Below are 26,913 nucleotides of genomic sequence, written 5' to 3'. Positions count from 1 at the left end.
TCACCTAGGTGACATTTAAAGCCATCGAAAAGGATAAGGCCACTTAGGAAGAAAGATGAGTGGAGGGCAGTGCCAACAGTTAAGCTCAGATGGAAGAGACAAATGCCCAGTGAGAGGCGGCATCTGGAAGCCCATGGAAACTGTGCCTCGGGGGTGGAGCAGGAACTAATCAAATGCCACCGAGAGGACAAGAGAGATGACCAGAAACACATAAACAACAAGTCTATTGTACCTGGTAACGTTGAAGCAGTTGATCCCCTTTTACTCAGAAGCGAAGCCCCAGGACAGGTCTTCCCTGCCCTGTGCTAGTTTCTGCCTGTCCCTTTACACGCCGCCCCCACCCCACTTCTTTAAGTGCCAAAAGTGATTAATTCTGGGTGGTGTTTTAATTTCTGTTCTTTTTTGCTGTCTGTATTTTCTCATTCTCTACAACAGTAAGTATTTTCTCATTCTCTACAACAGTGTGGTACTAATCAGAATCCGCTGTGTTCCATAATCCATCTGCTGCTTCTGAGTGCCGGGGCATCACTGTTAGTGCCAGTTCCCCACTCTGCTTGTGCTAAGGAAGCAGTGGCGGAGGTAATACCCACAATTTGTGCTGCTTATCCCACATACCCTTTCCCTTGTTCTGGGGCTGAGCTGGGGCTCTATTGTCTGAACCCTGGGGCAGAAAGAACTGAGGGCTCTTTTACCGCATTTACCTGGAGGCTGCCTGCAGTCTTGGGTTGCTAAGTGCACTGTTTAATTTCCAAGTACCTTTTATCCTGGCTCTCTTGACCAGCCAAAGTTGTGGTCGCTGTTTTCAACAAGGACTGAGGACAGAAGGGGTGGAATTAATTAAACCTAGAGGAAGGGACTTTGAAGGGCGGGGCTAAGGTTAAGTTGAAGAGGAACCCTTTAAATAAAGGGCCACACTGGCTGCCAGGCAGTGTGTGAGAGTGGCAAGTGGGAAGCACCTTCCACCGCCTTCTGAGCCTTCTGCAGCCTCCCACCTCCTGCGTGTGTCAGAACTCAGGGAAGATGATGGAGCCCGAGGAATACAGACAAAGAGGTGAGTGATGGGCATCCCTGATCCTTTTCCCTTTAGCCACTCCTGCAGGAGAGCTGATGGGTGGCCCTTAGATTTTGGGGTGTCATTTGGAGCACCAGAGTTGTCTTCCAAGACTTGGCTTCGGCAGCATTTTCTCTGTGAAAGGAACATGGGGGCAGAGTCTAAAACTTCTCTCAAAACCTCTTTCACTCACCCTTTCAGACTATATTTACCCACTCTCGTCTACATCCTCACTACCGGGTCTTGCTCCCACAAAATAGAAGAATTGGATTCCTGAGCACTAAATAGAAAAAAAAAGGGATCGCTTATGTTCTGAAATAGAAAAAAAGGTGTTCTAAGTATCCTCTTGTCACTGCAAAATCTATTTTTTCCCAACATTCTCTATGTGTGAATGTATCATAGTGTCCTTTTCATTTAGTCATTCACTCCATAGATATTTAGTAAGCGCCTTCTGTATAACAAACAAAACTAAAGTGGTTATTCTGTTTTCAGGCAAGGCTGTCTTTAGAACAAAATTAGTAGTTGCTTAAAATAGAATCTTCAATGTCTTTATCTTTAAAATTTTTTATGTCCTCTTTTCCACCAGTAGGTCATAGCACCTAAAAGTTCTTTGCCACATGGTATTGTCATGAGTTAAAAATTCAACTTTTCCTCTATCTCCTCTGTGGAGAGAGAACTCACTGAGTGTGTTATATTCTTTACTTTTTAATGTGCCTTAGCTGATTCCATTGCTATCCAAAGGTACATCGAGCTGAGAGTGGATTCCCTTGGACATTTAGTCTCTGAGTGGGACACAAATATGTTTAATACTGCCCCTGGACAAGTGGAGGGCTCGGTCCAGAGCTCTCAGGTGTCTGGTGGGTGTGGCGGGAGTCCTGAGAGCCACTGCGCTGGAGGAGGTTTGGAGGGGAGCAGACTGGCGAGACAAGGGTGTCCCCTCTTGTTTGTAAGAACTTTGCATAAACTGATTCAGAGGCAAAAAATTGGATTTCTTCTCAAGGAAAAGGAGCCCAAGGAGTGCTAAAGAACGATTATGGATATTGAGAGAAACACCCAGACACAGACACGCACGCTAAGAAAGGGAAAGAAATAATAGGAGAGACTCAGAGAGTAAGAGACAGAGGCATCGGGGACTTAGATCGGAAAGACTATGGAATTTGTAGTGGCTTCAGGGCGTTCAACTTGGCTGTTTTCCTGCTTATTCTTTTGTTCATTCACTTGATACAATTTCTGGAGCATCTGAAGTGTTGATGGAAGCAGTGGGGAAAAAGAGAGGGTTACTAGAATGTGGTGCCACATTGCCCTGAGATGTTGGGTTAGCGCCAGGAACTTGCTCTGGACGCATGGCTGTGCCTTGTGGATTCTGTGAACCTCAGAAATTACACATAAAGGGTTTTTGGTGTGTAAGCCTATACTGCTAATCAGATTCTTGAAGTCCATGAGTCAAAAAAAAGAAAAAGAAAGATGAGGGATTATTGATTCAATGGGAATGATGAACAAATGGAACTTTTTGCCCTTTAGCAGGAGTGCGCATAGAAATTTGCCATCTGTGCTAATGAATACAGTGTGTGTGAGAGACAATTATTCGATACAAAGGCCGCAGAGTTTCTGCTGCACCTGTGAAGTAATGAGTTACTAGATGTTGTTCCTGAGAAGAAAAGAAAGGCAGGAGAGACGATCAAAATTGATGTGGATAAGGATGGAGAAAGAAAAGGAAATATTTTACTTAAGCGCTAGAGTTTGGTGCTTGGGAGAGTTTCTGTCTTGTTTATTGGTTCATTCACACACTCCATCATACATTCAGTCTTTCACACCTTCTTTTTATTCCGAAGACAAAGTTGGATGGGGGCGTTCAGATCCTTCCTGGACCCATAAATCCATCTCCTTCTTTACCGAGGCTCTTAGCTAAGACCTGAGAGGGATGGGCACAAATTGGCCAGGCTCAGTCTGGGAACATAAACCTGGTTTCTCTGCCTCCCTTCTAGGGAGGGAGATGGTGGATTACATCTGCCAGTACCTCAGCACCGTGCGGGACAGACGTGTGACCCCAGACGTGCAGCCTGGCTACCTGCGGGCCTGGCTGCCCGACAGCGCTCCTGAGGACCCTGACAGCTGGGACAGCATCTTTGGGGATATCGAGCGGATCATCATGCCTGGGGTGAGACACAGAGACTCCAGGGATCTGGAGCACAGAGGGGTGGGTGGTGGCTCGAGGAAGGCCTGCTGTGGGTCAGCCTGGGATGATGATGCATCCTTTAGCCACTTGGCCACCAACACGCAGCCCATCTTCTGGGCATGTGAAGGGCAGGACTTTGAGATGAATTAGAACCTATAGAGCTTGGTGGGGAGCCAGGAGGAAGAATGAGTGAACTGCAGGGTGTACTCTGGCAAAAGTGTGGAAATCTAATGGGACAGGCTGAGAGATGAACAGTTTGTCTGAGGGGAAAGAGAAACCGTGGAGGGCAGTGCCTGTGGCTCAGTCGGTAAGGCGCCGGCCCCATATACCAAGGGTGGCGGGTTCAAACCCGGCCCCGGCTGAACTGCAACCAAAAAATAGCTGGGCGTTGTGGCAGGCGCCTGTAGTCCCAGCTACTCGGGAGGCTGAGGCAAGAGAATCGCTTAAGCCCAGGAGTTGGAGGTTGCTGTGAGCTGTGTGAGGCCACGGCACTCTACCGAGGGCCATAAAGTGAGACTCTGTCTCTACAAAAAAAAAAAAAGAGAAACTGTGGAGGTTGTGCCTGAACCCTGATGGGCCCAGCCAGGTTCTACACAGCAGTGTCTGAGACCACGCCGGAGGGCAGGAAGGAAGCGGCCCACCCCAAGCCTGAGGGCACTCTGGGTGTCAGATTGGGTTGGCCCAGGAAGCTGAGTGGGCCTTGTCAGCCCCCACACCCCCCTTTTCCCCTGTGAGGTAGTAACTGTGTCCTTACCAAGGGCAGGTCTGGGGATTGAACTGCATTTCAGGGGCAGGAAGGGGTGTTCCCTGAATTACTGATACTCTCAGTGACAGAGGGTGCAGCCTGGGAATAGTGCTGGTGGGGCCAGGAAACAGCTGGAAGCCAGCTGATGCCTGGGGCTGGAGCTGGAAGGCACCTCCATGGGCAGTGACGACATCCCTAGCCACCAGGTGAGAGGCGCTCTGCCAAGGTGCTCAAGTTATAATTGCACCAACTCCCTTCCCACGGAGGGGCTCCGTGCTATATGCCAGGCACTGCACTAGACGTACTACATGATAGCTTGTTTAATCTTCACAGTGACCATGCTTAACAGATGAGGCAACTGAGGCTCAGTCTTACCGAAAGTCACAGAATAGTACCTGGCAGGTCTAGGATTTCAATCTAGGCCAGTCTTACTCCTAAGCCTCTGCTATTTCTCCTCCACCATTATTTCTCCTGGCAAGGGCTAAGTGTGGCTCGGAGGAGCCCAGGCCCCTACCAAACAGGTCACCACCACACAGGCAACGTCACTGTCTCTGCTGGGACATTTGTGTTATAAACCATGTGTGTCTAGAGCAGTGTTTTTCAACCTTTTTTATCTCACAGCACACTTGAACCTGTAGTTAAACTTCCATAGCACACTTAAATTATGTTGATCCAAAAAAAAAAAAAAAAAGAGTAAAAAAAAGAATACACTTACTGTGGTTTGAATTTTTTTGAAAATAATTTAATTAATGGCCTCTAAAAATTTTTGAGTAACACCTAAGATCCTCTTACGGTACACCAGTTGAAAATCCCTGGTCTAGACGTTCTTCCTGAGGCTGACTTGAGATCTGCCTCCATCTTCCCCATCGTGAACCTCCAACATGGACTTAAAGGTGACAGAAATATGCCTGGAGCCAGGGGTGCTAGTGGGACCAGGAAACAGCTGGAAGCCGGCTGTTCAGAAAGCAATGGCAAGTTTGTACCACGCCAAAAATACTCTTCTCTCTTTCAGCCTATTTCACAAGCATCTTTTGAAAATGTCAGTGTCAGTAAAGCTTTACCGAGGAGGCTAGATCCCCGATAAGATTATCTTGTGGATTCCATTCTGTAAAATGTAATCTGCTGAGAGGCTAACTGTAATCTGGGAGTGAGGCTAACAGCAACTGTCAAAGAGGTAGAAATGAGCTGATTCACTCAGCGGAGAGGAATTCCAGCAGCGTGGGGGGTTTAGTTCAGCAGGCCCACTTCTGGACAGACAGATCTGTCTGTTTTTGATAAGGGCTCCCGGTGGCTTTCTTACATTATTTATCTTACACAAACAGGCAATTGCCTCTTGATAGAGCCTGGAGTCGGAAGCCCTTCTCTGGGGTTTCCGAAATACTGTCACTAAGCACAGTGAAAGCCAGGGCGCAATCTTCCCTCTCATCTCGCAGCTGCCCCCCAGCCTCTGACAGTCAGCCTGAAAGCCATCGGCCCGTTGCTTTCTCCTTTTGGTCAGTGCCTCATTGAAAACTGGCTTCATTTTTTCCTTCCTGCCACGTCCTAGACACTGAGTGAAGAAAGGCTGTTTTTCCCATTTAATTCCAACCCTAGTTGGAAAATCCTCCTTTCTTTTTCATGAGGGGGCAGAGCAGCGCAGTGGGAGGAAGCAGAACACCATCCTGCGTGGGCCTCCGTGGTCCTGTCTAGGCACTGTCATCTGTCCCTATGAGGTGTGTGTGACCATTAGGGATGAGTCCTCTCTCTGCCACCCCCAGATAAAACACATAATAGTAGAACCTACTTTATAGGGTGCTCTGAGGATTAAATAAGAGAAAGCATGGGAAGTGGAAGGTATTACCTACCCTGTCTTTTTTTTGTGTGTGTGTGTGACAGAGTCTCACTTGGTCACCTTAGTAGAGTGCCATCGCATCATAGCTCACAGCACCTTCAAATTCTTGGGCTCAAACAATTCTCTTGCTTCAGTCTCCTAAGTAGCTGGGACTACACACACCCGCCACAGTGCCCGGCTATTTTTTAGAGACAGGGGTCTCGCTCTGGCGCAGGCTGGTCTCGAACCTTTGAGCTTAGGCAGTCCACCTGCCTTGGCCTTCCAAGTGCTGGGATTATAGGTGTGAGCCACTGCACCTGGCTCGAAGTCTTTTGCTTGGTGAAAATTTGAGGAAGAGATTTGATTCTCTCAGAGTCAAGTCAGGATGTGTGATGTGTCTGGGGTCCCTGTATGTTTAGTTTTCTACTAACATTACTGATTCACATTTTGCAAATTGCTTTGGCCATACCCCCAGCTGCACAACAAACCTAAAAGACAGGATTTTATGTATTTACTTATTTATTTATTTTTGAGACAGAGTCTTGCTCTGTCAACTGGACTAGAGTGCCATGTGGTGTCAGCCTAGCTCACAGCAACCCCACACTCCTGGGTCCAGGTGATTCTCCTGCCTCAGCCTCCCAAGTATCTGGCCTACAGGCTCCTGCTACAATCTCAGGGCAATTTTTCTGTTTGGGTAGAGATGGAGTCCCACTCTTGCTCACGCTGATCTCATCCACCTCCTGAGCTCAAGAGATCCTGTCCCATTGGCATCCCAGAGTGCCAGGATTATAGATGTGAACCACTTTGCCCAGCCAAGAGACACCCTTCAAGAACAAGGACCATGTCCTGGACAGCATGTATAATAGAAAGAGCATAAGATGTAAGTCCAAGGACACGGATTCCAGTCCCACCTCTGCCCCAGAGGGTATTTATTTTACATTGAGGAACCAGGGTTGAGAGAGGCATAAGAAGTGATCCTGCTTTTATGAGGTCTGAAGTGTATACACATGTTGGAGATGTCCTTTAAGGAAAAAAAAAGAGAATGAATTTCAGAAGAGACCCATGCCAAAAGGGCACCTTGCCACTAGTCTTCATTAGCTTCATGGCAAATGAGTCTACAAGGTCACATAGCTGAGTGGGGCAGAGGTGGGAGTGGAACCCCTGTGCTTGGACTTGGATCTTATGCCCCTTCTATTATACATGCTGTCTAGGACATGACAGTCCTTGTTCTTGAAGGGTTGTGAGCATCTGTGCACACCAAATAACAGGATGATGCATTAAGATGTTGTCTAATGAGTTCTCAATAGAGAGAGACATCTAGAATTATCATGCTCCATGGGCTCAAGGAAGGGGTCAAAGGGGGCTGCAGTTGCTGGTGAAGCGTTCACATAGGAAATGGATATTCTGTAGCATTCTAAGAATCAACAGGCTTTAGAGGGTCATGTCTTTATACGGAGTGCTTTCCTGTCAGTGGACACAGCAGGAAATGAACGCAAAGACGCAAATGTAGAAATGAACAGGACATGCTTGCAGAGCGTTGAGATCAGTAGAGATTAGATAATCGATGAGGCAGATGAGCCACTGGGGATGCTTCAGAGACCTGTGGGGGGCCCTCCCTGTCTGCCCTGTCCTCTTTCCATCCGGTTTGATTGTGGCCTCCTATATGCTTGGGCTGGCCTCTCCTTCTGCCCTTTCCTCTCCTCACTCCATACCTTGGTGAACCTGTTTACACAGACCCTCTACAGCTATGTGCCCAGACAGCACAACAATAAATCAAACAAGATGTGCTTTCTTGCAAGAAACTGGACGAGACAAGCAATCTATTCTTCTGGAGCTCTTAGTGAACTTATTACTTTTTTTTTGAGACAGAATCTCACTCTGTCACCCTGGGTAGAGCACTGTGGCATGATAACTAGCAACTTCAAACTCTTGGGCTCAAGTGATCCTCCTGCCTCAGCCTCCTGAGTAGCTGGGACTACTCAGCTGCAACGCCTGGCTTTTTTTTTAGTTGTTGTTGCAGGTTGGCTGGGGCTGGGCTTGAATCTGCCACCCTCGGTATGTGGGGCCAGTGCCCTACCCATTGAGCCAAAGGCGCTGCCCTGGTTTTCTATATTTATTTATTTATTTTTGTGGGACAAAACAGTAGAATTTAATCTTCAAACTTGATAGACTTAGAAGCGTTTCTGTCAATACAGAAGATTTAGTCTGCAGCATTAGAGAAGCCAAGGCCAGCTCCTCGGCTGTACTTGCAGCTCATGGCCTGGTGGTAGTCCCGCTGCAGAGTGTCAGCTGCCTTCTCGTTGAGGGCCATGCTAGGGGTCCATGCCGGCTGAATGAAGGGGAAAGATTTTTATTTTTTTATTTTTTATTTTTTTGTAGAGACAGAGTCTCACTGTACCGCCCTTGGTAGAGTGCCGTGGCATCACACGGCTCACAGCAACCTCTAAGTCTTGGGCTTACGCGATTCTCTTGCCTCAGCTTCCCGAGCAGCTGGGACTACAGGCGCCCACCACAACGCCCGGCTATTTTTTGGTTGCAGTTTGGCCGGGGCTGGGTTTGAACCCGCCACCCTCGGTATATGGGGCCGGCGCCCTACTCACTGAGCCACAGGCGCCGCCCAGGGGGAAGATTTTTAAAGCCACCATAAGTTTGAGAAATTTCAGTTTCTGTTTCTCATTTTCAAAGCCAGCAGTATCCCACTGGCCAAACTGGGTTCCCGTCCACTTCTGGGTTTCAGACGCTTCTGTTTTGCCCGACTCACGATCAATCTCTTTTTGCAAGGCCTTTCGCCTCACCTGGTCAATAATGTGCACCTCATCCATGTTCCCTTTCTTTTCCAACACGATCTCTAGGTCTGGGTCTGGATCTTCCTTCCAAGGGTCTCCTGCTACCCGCTGTCTTTCTTCCTCTTCTTCTTCTTCTTCCTTTTCAGAGCCACCTCCTCCATGACGTGCTGCTCTACCTTCTTGGATTTCAATTTTTTCTTTGCTGGTGCCTTGGAGCCATCTCCTAGGGGGATGTATTCTGGAGCATCAATTTTAACTGGCTTCATTCTACTTCCTTTCTGGAGAGCTTGGACCCGGAGAGCCTAGAGTGGCCTAGGAGGGTGTCTCCCTCCTGGTGGATCTTTTTTCTCCCCTGCAGCTGCCTGCTCCTTACCCTCCTGCCCCACTGAGCAGGTGTGCCCGTCCCCAGCATCGCAGTACCGAGGGTCCCGGACTGAAAAGGCTGTGGGGTCCTGGGCCTTTTTTTCCTTCTGGTGTTTTTTGAGTTTCTTGACAACTCTGTTTACTGCCTCCTCATTCTGTCTGGGGTCTGGAGAGGTCTTTGTCCCCAACCCATGGGACATGGTTGGAGGTAACGAGGACTTCCTCTTCTTTTTCTTCTCCCCACCGAGAAATTCCGAGTGGCCAAGCACCTGCTTCCTGGGGCTGGGTGACTTCTCCTTCTGTCTGGCATGACACGTGGTCTCAGGTTCTAGCTGCTCCTCACACGGGGTGCTGTAGCCCTTCTTTTTTTTTTCTTTTTCTTCACTAGAGGCATCTCAGATGTCTGCCTTGGGACCACATTCTTAGAGGGGGATGTGGCTCTTGTAGGAGAAACATTGGCAAAACAATTGTCACTGTTTAAAACTGAGTAGAGTCTCTGGTTCTTTGACCACCTTCTTCTTTTTCTTCTCTGGCAGCCCAAGGTCTACTTTTGAGATCTTGGTGATCATTCCGGCAGGCCAAACTCCTCGCCTCCACATGAGATCCTGCTCCAGTTTTCTATTTTTAATAGAGATGCAGGCATGCTCTTGCTTAGGCTGGTCTCAAACTCCTGCGTTCAAGCAATCCACCCTCTTTGGCCTCCCAGAGTGCTGGGATTCCAAGTGTGAGCCACCACACCCAGCCAGTGAGTTTATTACTATAGGGAATTTCCTTTTGCACATTCCATTCTGGACTTTACATATATGCAAAGGCTCCACTGGAGAACTAGCTTAGAACAGGAGCCTTATGAGTGGCAAGAACACCAATGGAAATGTTCTATTTTCATGGAGTTGTGTCACTTATCTGTCTATCTTAAAAGTGTCGGCCCATGTCCAGAGTGGCGCTTGCCAGGGAGGGTGTCTGGAGGAGGAAGGCCTCCTGGAGGTGCTGCCTGGTGCCAACCACGTGCATTCTCTGCCTCCAGGTGGTCCATTGGCAGAGCCCCCACATGCACGCCTACTACCCAGCCCTCACCTCCTGGCCGTCCTTGTTGGGAGACATGCTGGCTGATGCCATCAACTGCTTGGGGTTCACCTGGGTGAGTAGTAATGGCTGTAACTACTGGTGCAGGAAATGGCATCCTAGAACAGACATTTTGTCCTGGTCTCTGATCAGGGTTCCAAGATAAATATTAACAATGGCTACGTTTTTTAAGCTTAAGCCTTATGTTAATTATCTCATCTAATTCTTTAACCCTATGGAATCATGAATATTGGCCCCTTTTGTAGGTGAGGAAATTGAGTCTTACCGGTAAGTAACTTACCTCCCCAATTTCACACAACTTATAGAGACAAAGATGAGATTTGGGCCCAGATCTGGTAATTGCCATAGTTTCTGACCCTAGCTAAGGACTTTGATTCCTGTTGAGTTACTACTTAGTCCGTGCACGTGTCTTTGAGTAGCTAGAGATACATTCTAAGAATTCCCTTATTAATTCCTCAAGTACCACTTAGCTTAAAATTGTGCCAAAAGCTTTCTAGAACATCTTTATATTTTAGGCCTGAACTCTCACAGGGTGTGTGTGTGTTGGGGTGGTGGGTGGGATTGCAGTCCTGACTCATCCCCCTGGGCTTTGGAGCCAATCACTTCTAGGGTTCTTTCTCCATAAAGCTTTGGAGAATTTGCGTCAGCGAGGGTCGCATGAACCCCAAACCTCACAATCTTTCCTCTTTGTGGTTTGGCAGAGGGCTGGGTGGGAACGGGACACTGACCCCTTCTTCAGCTAGGTTCACATTGTTACCTCCAGGCAGGGACCAGGGCAGAGATGGGTGTGTTTCTTGGGCTAGTGGGGGCATCTTGGTGCCCTGGGGCTGTGGAGATGAAGTTTCTTTCCCTCTTTCAGGCATCCAGCCCTGCATGCACGGAGCTAGAGATGAATGTCATGGACTGGCTGGCGAAAATGCTGGGCCTCCCGGAGCACTTCCTGCACCACCACCCTGGCAGCCAAGGGGGCGGCGTCCTGCAGGTGCCTTCACCACCAAAGCTCCACCCAGCACGGGGGCTAAGTGGTGAAAGACAGGCCGAACCCTAACCTGGCAATTCTCCCGTTTTCCATGGAGTTTCTCCGTGTTACCCACACCCCAGTCCCCACACCACCATCATCACTACCATGAAGGATTCCTCCAGCACTGGCACCACCATCGTCAGAGCTTCCACCCGCCCCATGCCACGACTCCCACCTCAGTTTCTACTTCATCTCCATTTGCCGCTGCCCCCTTCTCCGTCTCTTCCCTCTCTTTTCTTTGAAGGAGATTAAAAAGTCAACACATTTCCAGTATTACTTGATATAGGCTTATTAATTGAAATTGTGACAACTCCTCTCAGGGGAGTTGTCCCATTTTACGCCTCCCCTCCCAGGAGAGGACTTCTCTCCCTCCCCCTTCCTCCAGATCCTTAGCAGTGAGAGCAGTTAACAGGAGAAAACCATTGATTGTATCCTGTGACTCTATCTTTCGGTCACCTATTAAATGTTTCTTAAAATATTATTTCATTTTCTCAAGAGTAAAGTCACAGAGTGGAGTTTTTTTTTTTTTCTTTGTTTGAGACAGAGTCTCACTGTGTCGCCCTCAGTAGAGTGCTGTGGTGTCACAGCTGACCACAACCTCTAACTCTTGGGCTTAAGCGATTCTCTTGCCTCAGACTCCCAAGTAGCTGGGACTATAGGTGCCCGCCACAATGCCTGGATATTTTTTTGTTGCAGTTGTTTAGCTGGCCTGGGCCGGGTTTGAACCTGTCACCTTCAGTGTATGTGGCTGGCTCCATAACCACTGTGCTACAGGCACCGAGCCAGAGTGGAGCTTTCTGTGTGCCTCCCATATACCATACATGTTTCTAGGTGCTCCTGCCTCTAATAAACCCTTGGCACTCATGAGGGTTTCCTTTGGAGATCTTTCCGAATCCTCAAATTCTTTAATTTTATGGTAACATATAATTTTCCTGGCTTTATAACTTATAAGATAGAGATAATAATATTTCCCTCGAAGAGTGGATGTAAGGATTAAATGAATTCTTCTATGAGACAAAAATAGCCACACTCCTCTGAGATGAGAATGAAAAGTTTGCTGTGGCTCCTTGCTGGCTAAATGACTCCATTTCTCACTCCCGCTTTACAGCAAGATTAAAATCTGAACCTCACAAGAAAGACGAGTTGCCACAAGCTGTGGCCCTTCTGGGTAGTTAGCAAATAGGTACAACTTCAGATATTTTATCTTGGAAGAACATGCCAAATGTCTGCTGTCCATGATTTTGCTGATTATCTCAAGAGCCCGGTAGGTGAATAGTATCATCCTTGGTGTCTGAGATAAGAGCACTGAAGCTCAGAGAGATTAAATGAGTTGTCCTCAGTCACACAGTGGGTAAGTGGAAGAAGGAGGATTCAATCAGGCCTGTCTGAATCCGAACCGTTCTTTCTCCTGTGTTCAACAGCCAGGTGCACTTGAATCAGTCACATAACCTCTCTGAGCATCACTGCCCTCATGTTAGTAGGACAAGAATCACCGCTATCTCAGAGGTGTGAAGAACAAGCAGGATAACACAGAGTATTTTGTGAACTATGGATTTCCATACAGATGAAAGCTGGTATTATTATTATCATGATGGCTTCCTTGTCGGGGAGTAATTTCCAGCCACTGAATTTCTGTGGATCTGTTCCACACATCTCTCCAGGACTCTGTCTGCCAGGCTTTTTAGCAGGATTCTATCAGCTGAAGATTTTAAGAAGCAAAGACACCAAAGTCTGAACCCATGATGAGTAACCATGAAGAATCCTGTGAATGGCTGAGGTGGCCCCTGCAGGATTTCCATAATCATGACCAGAGCAAAATCCCATCCACCCTTGCTTGGATAATCTACTCTCCCATCCCTGGAGGCAGTTAAAGAGACACTCTCCATTTCATAAATGCAAAAGAAGCTTCTGGAGGGGTAATATTAGCTCAGGGTCACGAGAGTTAATATTGAGGCCAAAGTCACATAGCCCAGGACCCTCTCTCTGCGATATGCCTGTGAAATCAAACTCTATTTCCATACTTAATAGATCAAGAGTTCTTTTAAGTAAAACTTACATGGGGAGCAAACTCACATCCTGAGGGACATTCTCTTTTTGGTTTCTACGGTTTCTCTAATAAAGATATTGGTATTAGGTGGAAACTTGCTTTCAGAATCTAGACTAGGAATGTGGGCTGGGGAGGAAGGAGGGCAGGAGCTGTTTACTTCCTTAGGTAAATAGCTCTCTTTCTCTCTCACGCACATAGGTGCACAGGCACACGTGCGCGGTACTATGAAAGCTGGGGAAATTTGGCAAAAGAACACAGACAGAGGCTGCCATTGGTAATCCTTTGTCATCCTTTTCCCCTGCAGAGCACAGTCAGCGAATCCACCTTGATTGCCTTGCTGGGAGCAAGGAAGAACAAAATCTTGGAAATGAGAATGTCTGAGCCTGACGCCGATGAGTCCTCCCTGAACGCCCGACTCATCGCCTATGCCTCCGACCAGGTGAGCTGCCCGCACAGGATGCACCTTCAGGTCCCTGCTTGGCTTCTGGAATCTTAGTCATTGAACAGTTTTCTTCTAGGCATGAGTATGCTGGGATTCAGGGCAACTCAGGCCTGGGAGGTCATCTCCAGGAAACACAGGGGTAGACAAACCTCCTGCATTTGGCTTTGATTCCATTAGTCTCATGTTTCTGCAGTTTCTGGGGAGGGTTCATTCCAAGAGGGCTCTTTGCTCACGGGTTTCTGTAACTTTTCTAGGCCCACTCCTCAGTGGAGAAGGCTGGTTTGATTTCCCTTGTGAAGATGAAATTTCTGCCTGTGGATGACAATTTCTCACTCCGAGGAGAAGCTCTTCAGAAAGCCATTGAGGAAGACAAGCAGCAGGGCTTGGTGCCTGTCTTTGTAAGTCAGAATGTGTCTGAAGTTAGAGTGGTAGGACTTGGATGTGAGGAAGGAAATTTGGCAGAATTCAGGTGAGTAATGTGTTGTGAACAAAAGCAGAAAGGTTGGGCAGGGCGCCTGTGGCTCAGTGAGTAGGGCACTGGCCCCGTATACTGAAGGTGGTGGGTTCAAACCCAGCCCCTGCCAAACTGCAACAAAAAAATAGCCAGGCGTTGTGGCGGGCGCCTGTAGTCCCAGCTACTTGGGAGGCTGAGGCAAGAGAATCGCCTAAGCCCAGGAGTTGGAGGTTGCTGTGAGCTGTGATGCCATAGCACTCTACCGAGGGTGATAAAGAGAGACTCTGTCTCTACCAAAAAAAGAAAAAAAGTAAAAAAGAAAAGCAGAAAAGAAAAGTCCTCAAATGCAATGCTTTATAAGTTATGAGTTGCTATTCATTGGTGTGTTATGAAATAAAATTTTGTGGGTCATAACCAGCGTTAAAAGAATTAGAATGAGTCCAGGTGTGGTGGCTCATGCCTGTAACCCTAGCACTCTGGAAGGCCGAAGCAGGTGGATTGCTTGAGCTCAGGAGTTCAAGACCAGCCTGAGCAAGATTGAGACCCTGTATCTAAAAAAAATAGCCAGGCATTGTGGCGAGTGACCATGGTCCCAGCTACCGGACAGGCTGAGGCAAGAGGATTTCTTGAGCCCCAAAATTTGAGGTTGCTGTGAGCTATGATGCCATAGCACTTTACCTAGGGTAACAGAGTGAGACTCTGTCTCAAAAAAAAAAGAAAAAAAAATTAGAATAGAAAATACCAGTGCATTCATATTGTCAGAGTATGTATTCTCCTGTGAAACTTTTTTTTCAAATTGTATATATATTAGGTTGCCATATAAAACTATAGGTCATGATAAAACACAATGTATAATACACACTGCTCTGTGATATGGGTATGATCTTTTTTAGGCCACATGTGTCATACGAACCTGCCCTCCCATGTTAACTTGCCTTTGTTTTCCTCCTCCAGGTCTGTGCAACACTAGGGACCACCGGGGTCTGTGCATTTGACTGCCTGTCAGAGCTGGGCCCCATCTGTAAGTATGTGCCCTGTCTAGCTAGGAAGACAAGGAATGCATTTTGAAATGTTTCCTAGAGCAAGAACGGAAATCAGCTCTGTGGAATGACTTTACCCCTCTTTGGTCAATGTGGAGACAGGGGAAGACCCACGTAGAGGTCAGGAGGGCCTTTCCCAGGCATTTCAGGACATTGCTTTCCCCAGGGGTGTCACACAGGGTGCCCTACCTTGCGTCCTGTCCTGAGAGGCGACAAAGGGAGAGCTTTCTGATCATCTCCCTTGTACGTCCAGCTCTACTTAAAGCAGGCTATATCCAAAACACAGGGCGAATGAGCCACAGTGAAATATTTCCTATTCTAGCTTTAGAAAAGGAAAAGGTGAGGATAAGGAAATTGTGGGAGAGATAAAAACAGGGAAGAAACTCAAATGAGATTGTTTAATAACCAAGCAAGAAACACTAGGAAAGAGAAACATCATCTGTCTAGTTTTTGTATTATGTGCACTAACATTACTCTCTGGGCTGGTGGGAAGTTGGTTTCTGTGCCAGGATGCTCTAGGTTGAGGCCAAGAGGGTGTCGGCCCTCTTCCCAGGGAGCGGGAAAGGCCAGGGGAGGCTTTGTAGGCTTTCCCATTAGCAGGTGGCAGGCCTCACTCAGCCCTACTGCCTCACTGACACCCTCCTGCCAGTCTCTACACCCTCCACACCTAGTTAGCCAAAGCCCACTATCCTCCCCAACTATTCCCTGGGAAGCTCACCACGAGCTTGGCCAGGTGAGAGATGCCTTTCCCCTCTTGGTGCCTGCACTCCAGCCAGGTGACGTTTGCCTCCTCAGGTGCCCACGAGGGGTTGTGGCTCCACATTGATGCTGCTTACGCGGGCACTGCCTTCCTCTGCCCTGAGTTCCGGGGCTTTCTGAAGGGCATCGAGTACGCCGATTCCTTCACCTTCAATCCTTCAAAGTGGATGATGGTGCACTTTGACTGCACTGGGTTCTGGTGAGTGTGCTGGCCTGGCTCCGAGGACCTGGGAGAGCATTCCTTGTCTTCCTAGCCAGACAGGGCACATACTTACAGATGTGGCTCAGCTCCTAATGTCTGTCTGGAAACCCACAGGGTCAGGGACAAGTTCAAGCTGCAGCAGACCTTCAGCGTGGACCCTGTCTACCTCAGGCATGCCAACTCAGGCGCTGCCACTGACTTCATGGTGAGTGGCCAGGAAAGGGCAGTGTGGGGGCATCTGACCTCCAGGATCTCCTGACGCTCCCTTCAGATGGTAGCACCCCATAAGCTCATCCTGTAACAGAGCCATTGTACACCTTAGTTTCAAATTGTGCCTGAGTACATGAAACCCAGAAAATGGGTAAAAACCCTAGAAAAGGAGACCAACCTTTGAGGCGGCATGCACATTTCCCCAATATTTTGTGGCAATTTTTTATTCCTAGAAATATTTTCCCTACCACAGGAGGACCAATTCTCTCTGACTCCAACTTGGATGATTGTTCTGCCTACTGTCCAGCAACAGGGTAGGGTGGAGAATTTCTTGGGTTGGAAAGAGGCTCCTTGCTTAAATTGCCTTTGCCTGTGATTGCCGGCCTTTCCAACCGGGTGTACCACCACTGTCTCAATCTCACATTCCCAATCTGTGCTATGTCTCAGGGAAATAAGTTCTTCAGAGTTACTCCTCAGTTTGAAAAAGAGTCTTCCCTTTAATTGTAGGGGAGATAGGATGTACACATTTACGCTACATATAACATGGCCTATGGGAGGCAGTGGTGTCAGCCAGGCTCACAGCAACCTCAAACTCCAGGGCTCAAGCAGTCCTCCTGCCTTAGCCAGGACTACAGGTGCCCATCACCATGTCTGGCTAATCTTTCTATTTTTTAGCAGAGATGGGGTCTTGCTTTGCTCAGGCTGGTCCTGAACTCCTGAGTTCCCACTTTGGGCTACTAAAGTGCTAGGATTACAGGTATGAGTTCCTGGCTTCAGATTTTTGAGCTTTTTGATTGGCATCCCAGGCAGCAAGCCTTGGGGCTCATTGGTGGTGGGGGAAGATTCTCTGGAGGTAATTGAAGACAGAAGAATAATGGTTCTTTAATCTTCACTGCTCTTTCTGGTGGGTTTTCAGAAATTTTTAAAATTAAATATTAAGAAATTTCATAAGCAGCCCAGGGGAGCAGATATTTTTAGGGACAACTAGTTATTCCTGAGTGAGAAATGATGCCCATTCTCCTATTAGTGTATCTGGATTACCATAACCTAAGAGCATTTTTTAAAAATTCCATTTTGAATTTCATGTTACTTTTAAAATTCATTTATCACAGTGTCTCAGATCTCCCTGTGGTTCATTCCCATCAGTTTGGAGATTTTATAGTGCCCTCTTCCTCTTCCAAATAACTTAAGAAATATAAAATTAAACTTTCCCCAGCACTGGTCTGGGGGACCTTTACCATTTTTGCTTCTATAACCAGAAGGTGCTGCTTTGTTCTTATCCTTCCTTCATCTCTAATCCTAAGATTAGAGATTGAATCCTAGGATTTAATTTCAAGTCTTTGAAGAAACTCCTAGAAAACTGAAGCTGTTATCTTTGTTATGAGCCTGGAGTCCTCACAGCTGCTCTAACCCCGGGGCCAAACTCTTTTTTGCTCAGGTGTCTGTAGCTTTAAATAGAAGCTAAGCCCTGCTCTGACACGACCAGGACTTGGGCAGCATCTCCTGGGTGGATGTGCTTAATCCTTGGGGGTGATTCTAGAATCTCTAGAATTCTGGAATCTAGAATTCTCTAGATTCTGCGCCTCTAGAGAAGCTTCTCTCTAAACTCTTCTCTGATGGCACAGAGACCATTCATAGATGGGGCCATGGTCTTGCCCTTGGTCGCGGAGCACTGCGAAACCTCGAGAGGACACAGAGGAGGCTGAGGATGTCTCAGTTAAAGAGCTCTGTCAGCTTTTATACGTCCAAATTTCTTGATTCAACAGAAAATCCTGGCTGGAACCACTCTACTGAGTCAGCATGGATTGGTTTTGGAATAGTGACAAGAAAAAGAGTAACTGGAATAAGATTGTGAAGAAATAAAAATAAAATCATCTCTGCCTCTCCCTGTTAATTTGTCAGTGAAACAAAGTAGCCCATTAACTATAACTATCTGGAAGCCAGAATGTTTTTAGAGACACCTCCTGTTATCCATTCATTAGTCTCTTGGAGTATCCCTTGGACAAAAGGTGGAGTTGATGCTCTCTCTGTTATAGGGACTTTGTCCTGTTTTCAGATTTTTGATTTTGATTTTTTTTTTTTTTTTAAGAGTCAGGGTCTCGTTTTGTTGCCCGAGTTGGAGTGCAGTGATTTATCATAGCTCACTGCAGCTCAAGGATTTATCAAACTCCTGAGCTCAAGAGATCCTCCTGGCTCAGCTCCCCCCTCCCCGTCCCACCCCCCACTCCCCACCCCCGTAGCTGGAACTATAGGTGCATCCCACCATGTCCAGCTAATAAAAAAAAATTTTTTTAGAGGTGGAGTTTTGCTATGTTGCCCAAACTAATTGACCATGAACTTCTTGAGCCTCAAGCGATTCCCCTGCCTTGGCCTCCCAAAGTCCTGGGATTCCCGTGTGAGCTACTGCAACTAGCCCTGTTTGAAGGCTTTGATGCCCTCTGCTGGCAAACAAAAGTCCCCAAGCTGGTCCTCGGCATGACGGAGTATCACGAAGAAATCAAAGTATCACTTTTGTGCAGGGGGAACGTCCATCCACAAAGGGATAATATCCCTACAGTGACTGGCTCAGAAGGCAGGAGTCTAGAGAAGGACTGAGGTGAAGACGTTTGTGAGGATTTTGCAATCCTGTGGATGGGCAGATAAATACTCATACTCCATGGGACAAATATCTACTTTTAATCAACAGAAATTGTGGTAGAAGCTTCCAGACAGTTGAGAGGGGGGTCCCGAGAAACCACTTGACTCATTAGAATAATTGCAAATGTTTTTCAAACCTTTTGCTCTATTTTCGGATCTGAAAAATTGATTTAAAACTGGTTTGGAAATTTTCAGATCCATGGTGACGGCAACCTCGAACTTTAAACTCTGTTAAATTTGGTCACCAGGAACAAAGGGTCAATGTTAGTCTAACAGAGGCAGAAATTTGGATGCTCATTTGAAATCTGAAAGCTGGACTGATGCCTGCGAGGTCACAGGAATCTCACAGGAAAAGTGCCAAAGCAGTGAGATTAAATAAGGATCATCTTGGTTCTAGACAGAAATACTACTGTGATTTGTAGCTCGCATTTTAAAGTCATTTAAATAGCCCACACTGGCGACTTCTTCTGAGGTTCTTTGCATCTGCTGTCCTCACACTGCTGCCCTGGGAGGTACTGTCTGTTCTCCATCTCACGGACTGAGGAGGCAGTGAGGTGGCACTGCCCAAGGTCACACAGCTAGTAAGTGGCAGAGCTGGAGGAGAAACCCAGGTCTGTGGGGCTTCATCACACCAGCTTCAACCACTAGACTTTACATTCTGGGGTGAATCAAAATAGACTTTACATTCTGGGGTGAATCAAAATAGAACTTTATTTTCTGCTACTCAAGGAACTTGGGTTCTTTTAGAGGAAAAATGTATTGCCCCAATCTTGAATTTCAGACCCCATGGTATGAAACATTTAAAGCAGCTTTTGATGCCAAGTGCTCTTCTCATTGGTTCAGGGTAATGGACTTGGTTTCCACCTGTCCTGCTCTTGGACAGGGATTATTGGCCAAGTGCATCAGCGATTCGGTCACGCAAGGGGGCAGCCTTCTGGTAACTTGCCTTGGCTCGCTTCTTAGCAACGGCTCCAGAAGTCACAGCAACACTGTCTATCCCTGGAGGGCTGGGCAGGCCGTGGATGACGCCCAGGAGCGCTCAGGGAGCGGCACCCTGTGTCTAACACGGCGACCGTGTTCCTTTGTTTCTAGCACTGGCAGATCCCACTGAGCCGGCGGTTTCGCTCTCTTAAACTCTGGTTCGTGATTCGGTCCTTCGGGGTGAAGAACCTCCAAGCGCACGTCAGACACGTACGTAGCGCACGCCACGGGGCGGGACCCACGGTACTTGGTTTTCCCCTGGGGAGGAAAGGCTGGTTTCTGCTTTGCAAATCTGCCCAGGAGACTTGTGGTTTCTGGCTCATGTGTCCGGATCTGTTTGTGGGCTCTTGGGGCCTTTTTTTTTTTTTTTTTAAAGACAGAGTCTCACTCTGTTGCCACAGGCTAGAATGCTGTGGCGTCAGCCTAGTTCACAGCAGCCTCAAGCTCCTGGGCTCTAGTAATCCTGCCTCAACCTCCGAGTAGCGGGGACCACAGGCCCTACCATCACACTTGGCTGAATTTTCTATTTTTAGCAGAGATGGGGTCTAGCTCTTGCTCAGGTTTGTCTTGAACTCCTGAGCTCAAGGGATCCTCCTGCCTTGGCCTCCCAGAGTGCTAGGATTATAGGCTGAGCCCCTGCACCTGACCTGGCTCCTGGGGCTTGATGATCCAGGGCTGTCTCTTTGTCCCTTTGTTAGAGGAAGGCAGAGCACAGCCTGGCCTGAGGGCTGTCTGATGTTGTCTGACTAGTTCACCATTCTTCTTGCTGTCACTGAGCGCTGACCCAAGCGATGGCCCAAGAACCTGGTTTGTAGAGAGGGAAAGAGAACATAAATCAAAGGTCCGTGTATGTGGCCAGGGTCAGATCAGATCTTTTAAAGAATCACCCTGACTGTCACAGCTGGTTGAACATGTTAGTCACTGTTATGTTTCTCTCCTGTCTTGGACAGGTCAACCTACCAAGTCCAAAACAAACCTCCCTGAAGTGTGGCAACAGGTATTTATCGAAAGCCTATTTGGTACAATTAATTTGGATTCAATTCAGCAACTTCCAAAGTACTGTGCTAAGAAAGGGACACAGAGCTCAGTGAGATGTGCACAGGCCCTCTCCGCGTTCTTGGTGGAAGAGGTGGAGCTCATTTAAGAACTTTGGCCAGCAGCATTTTCCTCTCATTTCTCTAAGAGCCCATGTAAAAGACAAAGCCATTGATAAAAGCTGCCAGGAAACCCCCAAGACCCTGTCCTCTCTTACTGTGCGTGTCTTTTCCCTTCCACATTTCTCTGGGAAATTCCTTCTTCACTAAACAAACACAAAACAGTGAAGTGGCTGAAGCAGTGACTGTGACTCGTTTTGATGTCGGTAATTTGACATTTGTAATTACCACTGGATGTTGACCCAGTAAGCAGCTGTCACCCAGTTTATAGAGGGACTTGAGGCACTCTTTGTTCTTTCTAGATCCTCAGACTCAAGACCAGGGCAGTGGGGAAGGAATGGGTGGTGCAGGTTATGGTAACTAGGGACATTCTTTTGCCTACATCTTAGGCCTGGCTGGTCAATGTGCAGATGCTGACCAACCTTAATGCTGCCTTTAGTAAAAAAAAATTTTTTTTTGCAGTTTTTGGCTGGAGCTGGGTTTGAACCAGCCACCTCCGGCATATGGGGCCAGCACATGTGGCCGGTGGGAGTTTCTTTAGTATGTTAATATCTTATAATACCTCTTAACAACCCCATTGTCTATCTATCAGACCCACACTCCTGGCTTTCAAGGATCTGATGCTCAGCTTCAGCCTTAGCTTGGGCTTTTCACGGACCAATGTAAATCCTGTGCTCAGTTCACCTCTGTACCTTCATCTGTGTCGTTCACCTGACTTGCCCTCTCCCCACCCAGTGTTGGTAATGAATGAAATAACTTCCCTGACTATTTTATCTGTTCCGGTCTCTGCTGCCTTGGCATTCCCAGGATCACCTACTTCAAACATACATACAAAACTGACCTCAAAGGACTACCAATGTTCCACAATAGTAAGGGGTCCAATTAAGATAAAGTTGTTTGATATGAGTTAATTTTATCTCTTCTTCAACTTGACTGTGATTGTAATTATTTTACTTATATAGTGCTTTCAATAAAAAAATAAACTATATGCTTTATTAGATTCTTACCGCAGAGTTTGGGGTGATGATCCTAATTAGGGGAGGCTCAGAGATAGTAATTGCTCTGCTCAAGAGAGGAAGGCCTGGGACTTTCCCCCAAGCCTCCAAACTCTAGATCCTTTTTTTCCACAGTGCTAGGCTGTCTTCTACTCTGTCCAGCTCTTGAAAGGTATATAAAGCCAAATGTTGTGTTTCTTTGTTATACCGTCGTGCTTTAGAGAATGGGGGCTGGGTTTGATTCTTAGTTCTACTCTTTACTATTTATTTATTGGACTTGAACAAATAACCTTTCTGTGTTTGTCTTCCTAATTTATAAAAATGAGAAAAGGATAATAACTCTCAAAGCTTTATGGTGAGGATTAAGTGAGGTAACACACGCAGCCTCAGCTAGGGAGTCAGTTAAGTACTCAGGGGGTAGTTCTCCTCCTCCTTTCCTCCCTCCTCCTCTTCCTCCCTTATCTCCTTCCTCATCTAGTAATAATAAGTTGTCATTTTCATCATTGTCGTCATCGTCGTCGTCATCATTATCATCATCTCCTATCACTTGTGATAGGGATTGGTAAACTTTTCCCCTAAAAAGCTAGATAGTAAATATTTTTGGCTTTGTGGGGCAGACAGTCTTCTTGTAACTACTCAACTTTGTAGTTGTAGCACAAAAACCACCATAGACAACATGTAAACAGATGGGCACCATGGTGTTCCAAAACACTTCATTTTCAAAAGCAGATAGGGGGACTGCATTTAGCTTGCCCTTGGCCTAGAACATGCAGGGCGCTGGCCGCAGCTCTGCTTTCGTCATCCATAAAGGTAGGGCTTTTGGTGGTGACTATGCTGCCTGTGCTCTGTTTTATCCTCTCCTCTGGCCTCTGCTTTTGTGGTTGCAAACAATATGTGTTGTAGGTGGGAGCAGAGCATGGTGGGAGGAGGAGAATCTGCTCCATAGCTAGGAGACCTGCCTCTTGTCACTTTGATCTTGGGAAAGTCACTTTCCCTTGGCTCTTCCTAAAAAATGAAGAGGTTGAACAAAGATGACTTCTGGGTCTCTCTCCCTGTTCAGGAGCATTAGTTTCATGGTCTTTACTTAGCCTGATTCTAGGTAAAGACACCTGAGATGTCTTCATGGGTAAACATGTAGATTTAAGAAAAATTTACTCAGAAAGATATCATAGTTGGCAAGACAGGTGGCAGAAATGGGCCTGTCTCCAGGGAAGGAGATATAGGGGAGAATCATGACAAAATTAGAAAATGAGTCACAGAAGCCTAAAACAGCTAGAGAACAACTAGAAGGATGTTTATCCTGGGAGAGAGCATTAGGACTGACCACACAAGAGAGAGAGAAAGAGGCTCTCAGTGAGATTTGTAGCAACCGTTTCACCTTGGTCAAAGGTCAGGGTCAGCTACATCTCTTGCCTTCTCTTCAAGTAGAGAAGCAAATATGAGAATAAGTGGAGAGAATTACTTGGCAAATATTTTATTGAGATCTTTCTGGAGTCTTGGAGAAATTTTAAAAATGAAAGAAAAGGCCCTTATTTAGTCAGTAATCCTAGTTAAAAACAAAAAGCACAGAAGGCGGCGCCTATGGCTCAGTCGGTAAGGCGCCGGCCCCATATACTGAGGGTGGCGGGTTCAAACCCGGCCCAGCTGAACTGCAACCAAAAAAATAGCCGGGCGTTGTGGCGGGCGCCTGTAGTCCCAGCTACTCGGAAGGCTGAGGCAAGAGAATCGCTTAAGCCCAGGAGTTGGAGGTTGCTGTGAGCTGTGTGAGGCCACGGCACTGTACCGAGGGCCATAAAGTGAGACTCTGTCTCTACAAAAAAAAAAAAAAAAAGCACAGGAAATGTTAAAAAGGTGATATAAAACTTTAGTGAAAGATTAATATGATACTGGATGGCGCCTGTGGCTCAGTGGGTAGGGTGCCGGCCCCATATACCAAGGGTGGTGGGTTCAAACCTGGCCCAGTCCAAACCGCAACAAAAAATAGCCAGGCATTGTGGTGGCTGCTTGTAGTCCCAGCTACTCGGGAGGCTGAGGCAAGAGAATCACCTAAACCCAGGAGGGAGTTGGAGGTTGCTGTGAACTGCGTGACGCCATGGCACTCTGAGGGCAATAAAGTGAGACTCTGTCTCTACAAAAAAAAAAAAAAAAGTATGTTTTATCATAATAAAAATATTATCACGTTAATCTTTTTTTTTTTTTTTTGTAGAGACAGAGTTTCACTGTACCGCCCTCGGGTAGAGTGCCGTGGCGTCACACGGCTCACAGCAACCTCTAACTCTTGGGCTTACACGATTCTCTTGCCTCAGCCTCCCGAGCAGCTAGGACTACAGGCGCCCGCCACAACGCCCGGTTATTTTTTTGTTGCAGTTTGGCTGGGGCTGGGTTTGAACCTGCCACCCTCGGCATATGGGGCCGGCGCCCTACTCACTGAGCCACAGGTGCTGCCAAAACATACATGTTTTATACATAGATTTATTAGCAAACTATGCATAATAGAAAATGTACCATTTTAGGGGTGGTACCTGTGGCTCAAGGAGTAGGGCACCAGCCCCGTATACCAGAGGTGGCGGGTTCAAACCCGGCCCTGTCCAAAAACTGCGGGCGGGGGAGAAAAATGTACCATTTTAATCATTTTCAAGTGTGCAATTCAGTTGCATTAAGTATACTCACAATGTTGTGTGATCACTGCTATTTCTAAAACTTTTCATGATCCCCAGCAGCAACTCTGTACTCACTAAGCAGTTACAAAACATTTTCCATGGTGGGTAGGGATGATATGTAAACAGATATTCTCTGTGGAATATGTCAGAAAAAAGGGGGTGAAAGGGCATTTGAGATACAGACCGAGAAGGGGTTTAAGGGGCACATGGACCATGTAGGCTTAGGATGGGGCAGAGCAATGACACCATATGTCACACTGTATGTCATTGGCCCATATGGTGCCTCCAGGAAGTTGCAACTGAAAGAGGTACCTGGCTGGAACTCCAGAGCATGGTCTGGGGGTGGCTGTGCCTTGTTGTGTTGGCCAATTTTTTTTTTTTTTTTGGAGACAGAGTCCTACTACATCACCCTTGGTAGAGTGCCATGGTGTCACAGCAACCTCCAACTCTTGGGCTTAAGCGATTCTTTCGCCTCAGCCTCCCAAGTAGCTGGGACTATAGGTGCCTGCCCCAACTTGTTTTAGTTGTCATTGTTGTTTAGCTGGTCTGGGCTGGGTTCTAACCCGCCAGCCTTGGTGTATGTGGCCGGTGCTCTAACCACCGTCTACAGGCACCGAGCCTACCTTGGCCTATTAAGGAGCCATGAAACCAGGATATGAGGCCAGGTGGTCTGGACTGAAGAATATATACCTTCTGGGTTCTGGGGCTGAGCTGGAAGACAACTCTGAGACAAGTTCTCAAGGAGGGTCTGATTTGACAGGAAATAGGGAGCCATTGGAGGTCCAGCTTGGGAGACAAAATGAAATGGAGAAGATGAGGAGGCAGAAGCTACTCAGGTCTCCAGGACTGAAAAGTGTTGCTGCCTTAAAACCATTTGGCAGTGTGAAAATTTATGCACAGTTTGTCCCTTGTTAGCCTCAGTTCTTTCTCTTTTGTAATTCCAGGGCACTGAAATGGCTAAATATTTTGAATCTCTGGTCAGAAACGACCCTTTGTTTGAAATTCCTGCCAAGAGGCACCTTGGCCTGGTAGTTTTTCGACTAAAGGTAATGCCATCTTCTGCTGCCTCCTATGAGTGATGTTATTTGGTGTCCCAAAGTTGGTGGTTGTTGAGCCTCTTGGACACACAACTGCTGGGCTTCCGGGGACTTTGACAGGGGGTGTGATGTGGACTTAATTTCTCTTTATCCTTCAAACAGGGTCCTAACTGTCTCACAGAAAGTGTGTTAAAGGAAATAGCTAAAGCTGGCCATCTCTTCCTCATCCCAGCCACTGTCCAGGACAAGTTGATCATTCGTTTTACTGTCACATCCCAGTTTACGACCAGGGATGACATCCTGAGAGATTGGAAACTCATTCAAGACGCTGCCACTCTCATCCTGAGTCAGCACTGCACATCCCAACCTCGCCCTCAGGCTGGGAAGCTCATCTCCCAAATCAGGGGCTGCAGAGCCTTGGGCAGTGGAATGTCCCTTCAGTCTGTCAACGAGGCAGGGGATGACCCAACCCAGGCCAGGAAGATCATTAAGCAGCCTCAGCGTGTGGGAGCCAGTCCTGTGAGAAGGGAAAGCGGTGGCCATCTTGAAACACTGCTGGACCCGCTTGACGACTGCTTTTCAGAAGAGGCCCCAGACACCACCAAACACAAGCTGTCCTCCTTCCTGTTCAGTTACCTGTCTGTGCAGAGCAAGAAGAAGACGGTGCGTTCCCTCAGCTGCACCAGCGTGCCTGTGAGCGCTCAGAAGCCACTGCCCACAGACAGCTCTGTGAAGAGTGGGGGCTCCTCCCGGGTTAGAATCTTTTCCAGGTTTCCAGAAGAGATGCTGCTGCTGAAGAAGAGTGCCTTCAAAAAACTAATCAAGTTCTATAGTGTCCCCAGCTTCCCTGAGTGCAGCTCCCAGTGCGGGCTCCAGCTGCCCTGCTGCCCTCTGCAGGCCATGGTGTAGAGCAGCGTCCTCAGCCCAGGCCTGACGGTGCGCCCCTGGGAGCCTGTGCACCCTCAAAACTGAAGGCCGAATGTGTGTGCTTGTGTGTGTATTTGTCCTAGGGGCAAGTCCATAATTCTTCTGAGATTCTCACTGGGATCTCCACCCCATAATGGATACATATGGAGAATTTAAACCAGCACCATCTAGAAGATTCCAGCAGGCTGGTTAGAAAGGGCTGGGGTAGTATATTGACAGGCAGCTTTTGTGGTTCAGTTTGTGACATGAAATGTGATATGGAAATAAATTGTGCTTGTCCCTGAAACAAAATATATCCTGTGTCATTTACTTGGTCACCGAGACACGGACTCA

At 47.3% G+C, this 26,913-nt stretch overlaps 1 protein-coding gene and 1 pseudogene across 1 annotated transcript; one reads left to right on the top strand and one right to left on the bottom strand.

Annotated features, from left to right (window-relative positions):
• The first annotated feature begins 951 nt into the window (after window positions 1-951).
• Window positions 952-26,913, top strand: HDC (histidine decarboxylase). Its single transcript, XM_053596149.1, has 12 exons — window positions 952-1,051; window positions 3,037-3,209; window positions 9,956-10,069; window positions 10,874-10,996; window positions 13,387-13,521; window positions 13,779-13,922; window positions 14,933-14,999; window positions 15,814-15,976; window positions 16,094-16,184; window positions 19,919-20,017; window positions 25,561-25,662; window positions 25,816-26,913. Exons 1-12 carry the CDS (start codon window positions 1,021-1,023, stop codon window positions 26,560-26,562), a joined length of 1,989 nt encoding a protein of 662 aa, XP_053452124.1. The 5' UTR covers window positions 952-1,020; the 3' UTR covers window positions 26,563-26,913.
• LOC128589214 (lysine-rich nucleolar protein 1-like) lies at window positions 7,932-9,500 on the bottom strand (annotated as a pseudogene).

The sequence above is a fragment of the Nycticebus coucang genome, chromosome 6 (genome assembly GCF_027406575.1).
Source record: "Nycticebus coucang isolate mNycCou1 chromosome 6, mNycCou1.pri, whole genome shotgun sequence".
In the NCBI taxonomy this organism is placed as follows: domain Eukaryota; kingdom Metazoa; phylum Chordata; class Mammalia; order Primates; family Lorisidae; genus Nycticebus; species Nycticebus coucang.
Note: the sequence above shows the minus strand (reverse complement) of the source record. Positions and strands in the feature narration are given on the sequence as shown.